Source organism: Dysidea avara, chromosome 7 (assembly GCF_963678975.1).
Source record: "Dysidea avara chromosome 7, odDysAvar1.4, whole genome shotgun sequence".
Classification (NCBI taxonomy): Eukaryota; Metazoa; Porifera; class Demospongiae; order Dictyoceratida; family Dysideidae; genus Dysidea; species Dysidea avara.
Window position 1 is genome coordinate 30,261,885 of NC_089278.1, and position 9,684 is coordinate 30,271,568.

General features: G+C 36.6%; 3 protein-coding genes across 3 annotated transcripts; 2 read left to right on the forward strand and 1 right to left on the reverse strand.

Moving 5' to 3' along the window:
• Positions 1-421: 421 nt before the first annotated feature.
• Positions 422-1,264, forward strand: LOC136261159 (uncharacterized). Its single transcript, XM_066055131.1, has 3 exons — positions 422-730; positions 819-1,139; positions 1,202-1,264. Exons 1-3 carry the CDS (start codon positions 422-424, stop codon positions 1,262-1,264), a joined length of 693 nt encoding a protein of 230 aa, XP_065911203.1.
• Positions 1,265-6,847: 5,583 nt separating this feature from the next.
• Positions 6,848-7,858, forward strand: LOC136261160 (uncharacterized). Its single transcript, XM_066055132.1, has 3 exons — positions 6,848-7,156; positions 7,237-7,554; positions 7,619-7,858. Exons 1-3 carry the CDS (start codon positions 6,848-6,850, stop codon positions 7,718-7,720), a joined length of 729 nt encoding a protein of 242 aa, XP_065911204.1. The 3' UTR covers positions 7,721-7,858.
• An 857-nt stretch (positions 7,859-8,715) lies between these two features.
• LOC136261715 (uncharacterized) lies at positions 8,716-9,684 on the reverse strand. The gene is made up of 3 exons (XM_066055763.1): positions 9,324-9,684; positions 8,931-9,239; positions 8,716-8,875 (listed from the first exon to the last, which is right to left on the reverse strand). The coding sequence occupies exons 1-3, from the start codon at positions 9,630-9,632 to the stop codon at positions 8,786-8,788; spliced, it is 708 nt and encodes a 235-aa protein (XP_065911835.1). The 5' UTR covers positions 9,633-9,684; the 3' UTR covers positions 8,716-8,785.

Below are 9,684 nucleotides of genomic sequence, written 5' to 3' on the forward strand. Positions count from 1 at the left end.
TACATATTAAGTGAGACCACTACATCAGAGAATTGTGTCCTTGGGTGACCTGCACATTACTCATTTGATAAGGTTGGGTAATATAAAGGCTTGAATTACAAGTTGTCAGAATATCAGTATAGCCGGTTATATTTTCAGTCTGTAGTTTATCTCTCAGCCATTATACTCCACTTTATAAAGCACAAAACACAGGTTTCATGTTTATAGCATACATGTTGTGTGTAAAAGTGTGGTCTGTCATAGTCAAGAAGACAACTAATGACCCACAAAATGGCTTTGCAATGTATAGATAGAACTTTATGGCTACAATATTCTAGTATAAAAGCAGTACACTTAGAGCAAAACAGCTAGTAAGCAACTTAAGCTGAAGAACAAGCAAAAGAGCTAAACAAGAAACAAGAAATATAATTCCCTCAAGAAGATGAATCACTTGGTCATTGCAGTCACTTTCACAGCCATCTTGAGGATTGTATCAGGAGCCCCACCACTCACCTGTGATAAAATCAAAGATGTCAATCAAGGAAAGGACAATCAAGACAGGTACCGGGTGATATTGAAAGACCCCAAAAGCTACCAGGATACTGAATATGTGATGAGAATAGTAGATCTGTACCAGCAGTCTCTGGAAATGAATGCTTTCAATGTCCATGACAATTCAGTAAAAAGCCAGTTGGAGCTCCTTGAAAATGTAGGATTGCAAGGAACACTTTCAAAACAAGCACTAGTTTTGGTAAGCTTTACAAGTACAATGTACTCACTATTGTTAATATGGACTTATGATGGATGGTGTGTTGATGTTGTATCATTAACGTACATAGGTGTGTATGGACAGCAGAGTAGAATCAATCATAACAGGCTACCCAATAGTACCGGAGCGTAGTCATCTGGGTTCAGGTGATGTCACAGAAGAAGATACTGTTGACTGCTCCAAACTCATTCTTACTGAACCATACACCGGTGAAAACTACTCTATTGTTCTCAAGCCCAGAGCATCTACCACTGATCTGTACAACATCATCAGTAGAGTAGAAATAGAGAAACTGAATGATGAATCTCTATCCTTTACACATCACTATACAACAAGAAGGGGAAAATTAATTACAATAACTGTGACAATGAACACAAAAGCTCTTGAACTGGTAAGCAAATGTCACACTTGTAAGAGAATATACAAATTATCTATGTATTCCTACTCCTACAGGTATGTAAACAGCCAAAGGTGAAAGCCATCAAGCCAAATTATGATACATCAGTGATTAACTAGAGTCACATCATGTTTCTGGAGCAAGCCTTTTAATTGTACAGTAACATTACCAAGTTAACTCTACAATACATAACCTTTATACATATTATAATTGTACTGCACAATTACCTCATACTTTGTTTATTACCTACTATATGAGTAGTTGATTCTTCATATCAAAACATTAGATGAGTAGTGCTCTTTAGACATAAGTAATGATCACATGATACAATAGTACCAAGAGTTCATCATTATGTTTTATGTGAAGCCCTCCTAAAACATTGATAGTATGGAGTTCAGAGATGGTACAGGCCATGTCATGATTTACACAGAAACTAGAAAATGGATTAGCAGAACCCTTCCAAAAATAAAGGATCCCCACCAAAATATGTACTGCTGCTAACTATCATACATTCTCCTTGATGAAAGTACCAGAAGCACCAATACTGCAATAACTAACATCAAATTTTTGACCTGCCACCAGTTGAAAGATTATATAGGCAAATGATACATTGTATATACCCCCAACCATCATTTTATACCACAATACCACAGTGACATGTGCTTTTTGGGGTTCTGGTGGGTGGTTATCCTCTGCACACCTTTCCTTTACCTTTCTGCTGACTGTGTATGCGTGCACCTGGGGCATAGAGAAAATGTTTATGCAAATATTAATGCCTTGATATGGTTTCCTTTAAAAATGGAGATGAAATGAACATTACCTTATGCTAGCTGGAGAGGAACTACCCTTTGGGGAGGAAACTTACTGTACAATACCACCGTTCTTTATGATATTCAAATTGTTCTTCTTCAAACATTCATATATACATTGTATATCTACATATGCATTATTATAATGTGTACAGAATTAATGTGTTGAAACTTCCAGCTACTTGTACACATACAATTCACTGGCTGGCCCTATTTTGCATGCAAGCTATTTCACATAACGTATAGTCACAACTAAGTAATCATACATGATGATGATGTCCTGTCCAATAGTCTAAATAACATGTGTGTCACAAGTTCGATAAACATAAATACAATTGTAACATTTCAAGAAATTCCACCTACTGGAAAAATCAAAAATTTCTTCACTGGTTTAATTATTTACAGTAGTAGATGACCGTATACTCCCTCTCTAGTTTACTGGTGTATATAGCCAAACCTGAAAATGTACACTTAAGCCACGTTGTCAGTAGCAACACATCAAATGATTAGTGAAGTATAGTTATACAAATCATCTGCAGTGCAAGAAATGTAGTGGTTCTTGTTATTATTATGCTTGTAGCAGCACCAGCAACATGGCAACAGAAAATCCACAACTAGAACTGGCCCCAGCCAACCAGGTGCAGCTAGCCAGTGCACTCAACCAATCAATTCTTCAACTCCAGCCACCTACATGCTGTAGACTGACACACATATGGTTTCCCCATCTAGTGAAGTCTACACCATTCTCCAGGTCACTGGCAGGACAGCCTTGACTGCAACTCTTTCAACAATTTCAACTTCATCACTGCTGCTACTCCTTCCTCACGTCATCATTCACCATTTTCTGTGGAGTACTGTAGCAGCACCGACAACATGGCAACAAAAGCCATCTCTAGTTATACTCTTATACTTTTATCAATTGTGCTTTAGTGGTTGTCCAACAACACTCTCTTTCTACGTTGAGCAACTGCTTGCCCATGTTACCCTTGCCACATGCCACTCCGCTATATATTTCCATTACATGCTTGTATGTAGTAAAAATGACTGCATGTCATACTGGTCAAAGCATTATACAGATATGAAAATGCAAAACAATAGAATCATTTCCTTATAGTATACCAAACAAATGTTGTAGTTTTAAGTGACTGTACATAAGTAAAATATTTTACATGTATTCATACAATTCATGATTCATGTATTGCAATCATTACATTTAAGAAATTGGACACATAATCAGCAAACTGATAATTCAGTATGCCCAACATTGAGTTAAATAGTTGTTGTAAATTCGACAAAACTGTCTTGATAGCCTACATTGTATTTCTTAGGTTAGTTGAGTAATATAGGCTGAAGTCAATACAAGTTTTCATCAGACTGTTACTTTATAGAAGTCTTTATATTACTAACCCATGACTTATCTTCTGTTCTACTGTACTGAATAGTATGGCACAAAACACAAGTTTTGATTGTAATGCAGTAAGTAACACCATGAATGGAGAAATATGCTTGCTATTTCCACCTCTATTGTAGTTCCTTTACCTATATGACATGGGCTAAGTGTAAATTTTCAAGTTTGACCCAAATATCATGAGTCAGTGAACTTCTCAGTGCTTCTTATTATAGAAGAAGTAGCTATATGTAATAGTATATCATCTGTGCATAATTAATTGAAAGTGACAAAGTGCTAATTTATCTTTTCACCTAAACAGGTATCAAACCAGACTATTTCCTTATTGTATTTATGTTTCTTGAAAGTGCTATATTTACATACAGATTTGTTTAGAATATTGGACATGCAGGAAGGCATATTGCCATACCCCTGTATTTCCTGGAAGTAATATGATAGGCTATTTGAGCATTGTCAATGTGTAACTCTTGACCTATTTGTTGTCATGCACACCCTGGGATGTACACTGCTTGAGCCTGACAAGAACACACTGCCCAAGGTGTTGCCACACCAATTACCTATTTGTGATACAAAAGGCTGTAGCGCATCTTCTGTTCTGCTGTAATGAATAGTACGTATGGCACAAAACATACATGGTAGCTAATGCAGCATGTAACACTACAGATGAAGGAATGTGTTTTGCTGTTTTCCATCTCTGTTGCAGTTCTAATCCAACCTACTGTATGCTTCTATTTTCTAGAACATGTATCTTTTGACATAAGAGTCCACATAATTGGTAAGTTTATGGTTTGTCACTAAGAGTTCATAATAAAAAAATATAAACTTGTGTCATCAAAGACCACAGGAAATCCAGGAACAGAAAAAATGACCCTGCAGGAGCAGAAAGATTTACCCACAAAATGATTTCTAGACCATATGACAACAGAACTTTATGGCTGCAATAAAGCAGTATACCTTAGACAAAAGAAAAGAAAATAAAGCTGAAGAACAATGAGAAGAGATTATAAGAAGCACAAAAATCTCAAAAAAAAATTAATCACTTAATTGCAATCACTTTTACAGTCATCTTGGGGATTGTATCAGGAGCCCCACTACAGGGGAAAATCCAGGAGCTAGCAAGGAGAGGGGCACAAACAAGTTCAGATCCACATCAATGGAAAGGGGAAGTCACTCTGAGCAGCTAAACAGCTGTAGCTATACAGTTTGTTATAGTTGATGTACTTATATGCACATAGCAGCAAACAACATAGTGGCTTAAATGGTAAAATTCAATTATGAAACACTACTGACAGGTGATTGTTTGCATACTATATGGTATATTATCTAAATAATCACCACCTCTCAGTAGTGCGAACAATCATCGTTGAATGTTACCATTTAGGCTGGTTGTGAAGTCTTAAAAGCTGTTACAAAATCTATTAACGGTCTAGCTAAACACCTGCCAAATGATAATTATTTTAGAGGTGTGTACTATGTACCGAAGTGGTATAGGTGACAGTTTGAGTTTGGTTTCAGAGGAGATATGCCTGGGGTACTTTATTAAACTTTTACATGCAAGCAAACTGCAAGGATACTGAAGTAAACATAAATGTATAGCTCATACATAAAGATAGAAATTTAAATGACATAATTCTCAGCATTAGTGCAAAACTGCATGCAAACAGCATTCAGGAATAGAGAAAGCAGTTTGAAAGACTGTTCAATTTCCATGTAGTCTACCAGATCACTGGTACTAAATTAACAATTAGTACAGCTATGACATGGGTAGCCTGCCACACATTCATGAACAAATGACCTAATCCAAGAAATGTAGTAATCGGAAATATGAAAGAGAAGTAATGTAGCTGCACAGTAACACTTACGACTTCTAATAATATTATGCTTACATTGTAAAATTTAAAAGATGAATCATATCCTTATAAGGAAGCTGGATAATGATACTTGACTGAAATTCATAACACACCCACTAACAAATAGGGGATGTTGTGGCCGTTTGATAAACCAATGCTGAATTTTCAGTTATTAGATTATGAGACCTTCAGTATTAGGCCATTACTAGCTGTTATTAGTGTAGTAAAGTTTATTAGTGATCTACATATCATAGTAGGGACCACAAAGGAGTAGGCGTGGCCCATGATATAACATCATCCAAAAACCAGCCTCAATTTTCCCTAATGACGATGAGGCAGTATTGGTTAGATAAAACTAAGCTCAAGCAAACTTTCAGATTGACCCAAAAAGCTTTCAACAAGTTCGTAGGGAGTTTTAAAAAAAATTACTTAACAGAATTTTCTACTGACTGACTGCCTGCCTGACTGACTGCCTGACTGACTGCCTGCCTGACTGACTGCCTGACTGACTGACTAATGCCTTCAGACAAGCGTAACTTGATAACACTTTCTTGATGATGGCTAATGCTACGGGTTTGATTTTTTCACTGTTTGACGTTGCTTCGGCCCGAGAGGTACCTTTTGGCATACCGCAGTACATACAATGCATTCTTCATGGACTTACCAGTGTCCTCCTTTGTGTCCCATTCATCTTTGCTGACAGCAAAAAATGTCGATTTGGCAGTAGCACATAATGGCTTCCCTTCATAACAGAAATCATCCATATTTTTCATAGTGGCTATTTTGATTGCAGAGGTGCTTTTTGAACAGTTCTTGATTCATACTTCTGTTTAATGGGTTGAACATAGCTGAAAATGAAGCACAATGGATACTTCACTTTTCAGATGATATAGCTGGAGGCGCATGGCGCCATTTCAGATGTGGTATGTGTGGGTTCACCAGTCATAATAATTATTTACAAAAAAAAGTTAGCAAACAATTACACAAAAAAATTGGAATTTTCAACTAGAGTAGGGACCATAGCACATCGATTAAAAGCACTGAAACAAGCTGGAGTAGTACATCACAGTAAAACAAAAAGAAGTGTTATATCCCTACTGTGCATTTCTGTATAATGGCATCTTGAGCACAGTAGGGATATAACACTTCTTATTGTTTTACTGTGATTTAATATCATGCACTACTCCAACTTGTTTCAGTACTTTTTATCAATGTGCTATGATCCCTACTCTAGTTGAAAGTTCCAAATTTTTTGCGTACTTGTGAAGTTATAGGCTTATCAACATGTGACTAATACATTTAGCCTCCCATATGTAGGAATGCTTAATGTTTTGTAGCTATTCTCTACACCCCTAAACTCTTCCTGACATACAAAAGAGTATGGTATAGCCCTAGGCATGTATGGCCATAAATTCCTGTAATTTTCGTTATGCTTCACAAACCACAGGAAGTTCTAGGAACAGAAGTGATGATCAACATAATGGTTTCTAACCTGTAACCAATTAATAGAGTTTATGGCTAGTATATAAAGCAGCTAAACTTTGAGCAAAGCAGCTATCCACAGAAAAGTTGAAGAGCAAGAGAAAAAGGTATAGCTAAATAAGGAGCAAGAAATTATAGCATTCTCTCAAGAAGATGAATCACTTGATTACTGCAATCACTTTCACAGTCATCTTGGGGATTGTATCAGGAGCCCCACTACTCACCTGTGATAAGATCAAAGATGTCAATCAAGGAAAAGACAATCAAGACAGATACCTGGTGATATTGAAAGACCCCAAAAACTACCAGGATGCTGAATATGTGATGGGAATAGTAGGTCTATACCAGTGGTCTCTGGAAACGAATGCTTTTAATGTTTACAACACCTCTGTAAAGAGCCAGTTGGAGCTATTAGAAAATGTAGGACTACAAGGAACTCTATCAAAACAAGCCTTATTTCTGGTAAGTTTCCAAAATATACAAAGTACAATATTGCAATAAACCATGGTGGAAGGTGTATTAAATTTATACTATTGTTGTAGGTGTGCATGGACAGCAGAGTAGAGTCACTCATACCAGACTACCCAATGATACCAGAGCTTACTGAAGGTTCAGGTGATGTCACAGAGGAAGATACTGTTGACTGCTCCAAACTCATTCTTACTGAGCCATACACTGGTGAAGACTACTCTGTTGTTCTCAAGTCCAGAGTATCTACCACTGATCTGTTCAACATCATCAGTAAAATGGAACAAGAGAAACTGAGTGATGAAGATCTCTCCATCACATTCCACTATGCAACAAGACCAGGAAGAGCAATTAAATTGGTGGTGACAATGAACACAAAAGCTCTTGAAATGGTAAGCAGATGTTTCTAACTGTAAAGTATAACTATGATTATCAATTATCTTGTGCATATTACAGATCTGTAAGGAGCAAAAAGTGAAAGTCATCAAGCCAAATAGTGACATTTCTGTGATTGACAATAGAAATGTTCCAGAAACAGTTATATATTTCAATGAATGACAGTGTATCATCACCATCTAATTTTTATATATGCATGAATTGATTGTTACCTATTATCTTATCTATTGTATAGCTAAACAATGATGTTTACAACAGCCATATAATAATACTGAAATACAGAAAACCTTAAAGTTTCTGTTAATTTAAGGATGGACACATTCAAAGCACTGATACAGTTTGCAAAAATATACACATGACAATTTTGTACCCTGTACAAATTTCTGCTGCATGATTAAACATTTTGATTACCAAACATAAACGCTACTAATATTCAGATTCAGTGCTGTATCCAACAAAACAGCCAAGCTTTGAAAAAATGGTGTAGCCTTTAATAGTTGGAATCACCTAGAAATGGCTGCAATGATATAAATTTTAATAATGGCTGTGTTTTATTATGCACTTCCTTCAATAGCCTGGGTGAAAAAAGTTGTGAAATCAGAGATGATGGCCAAAGATGTTAAACTTTAGCAATGGCGGTGTATCCCAAAAGTGTTCAACTTTTCCACATGATATGACTCGCACGCATACAGGGTTACAGTAGCTAATCCCATATGTTCTTCCTTATATGGCATGTAACTATTTAAATGTTAGACATGTTGTTTTGCCCCACTACTCACCTGTGATAAGATCAAAGATGTCAGTCAAGGAAAGGACAATCAAGACAGATACCTGGTGATATTGAAAGACCCCAAAAGCTACCAGGATGCTGAATATGTGATGGGAATAGTAGATCTGTACCAGTGGTCTCTGGCAATGAATGCTGCATGTCAATATATTGGACACAACAGCAAAAAGTAAACTGGAGGCATATTTGGTTGTGTGATAGGACAGGTGATGTATTTTGCTCCTGTGACTTGACCCAGCTGCATATTCGCTACTACTGTACATTTACAGAACGGCATGAGGCTAATGTAAATCATAGCTTTAGGACATGAATGATGCATCATGCATTGGGAATGAAGTACCTGTTTGCACAAACCCAATAACAAAGTATATAAATAGTAAAAATAGTATGATAAATTATTTTAAAAATGCAATACAATAATTCATGAATAAGTTTCCTGGTCATTCGCTTTTCTTAGGAACATTTCTCTTGTCAATCACAGATATGTCATTATTTGGCTTGATGACTTTCACTTTTCGTTCCTTACAGATCTGTATATATATAGTCAATCATAATTATATTTTGCAACTAGAAATGTTTGCCTACCAATTCAAGAGCTTTTGTATTCATTGTCACTACCAGTTTGATTGCTCTTCCCCGTCTTGTTGCATAGTGGAATGTGATGGAGAGATCTTCGTCACTCAGTTTCTCTTGTTCCATTTTACTGATGATGTTGGACAGATCAGTGGTAGATGCTCTGGACTTGAGAACAATAGAGTAGTCTTCACCAGTGTATGGCTCAGTAAGAATGAGTTTGGAGCAGTCAACAGTATCTTCCTCTGTGACATCATCCAAATCATCAGTAAGTCCTGGGAAGTGTGGTATGATTGACTCTACTCTGCTGTCCATACACACCTAGGTATGTCAATAACACATTGTGAGTCATGAAGCCATACCAGCAATAGTGCATGATATACACATTGCATTTTTAAACCTTACCAGGAATAATGCTTGCTTTGATAATGTTCCTTGCAATCCTACATTTTCAAGTAGCTCTAGTTGGCTCTTTACTGAAGTGTCATAGACATTGATAGTATTCATTTCCAGAGACCACTGGTACAGATCTACTATTCCCATCACATATTCAGCATCCTGGTAACTTTTGGGGTCTTTCAATATCACCAGGTATCTGTCTTGATTGTCCTTTCCTTGATTGACATCTTTGATCTTATCACAGGTGAGTAGTGGGGCTCCTGATACAATCCCCAAGATGACTGTGAAAGTGATTGCAGTAATCAAGTGATTCATCTTCTTTAAAGAATTGAATTTTTTGTTCTTATTCAGCTCTTTTCTTGCTTTC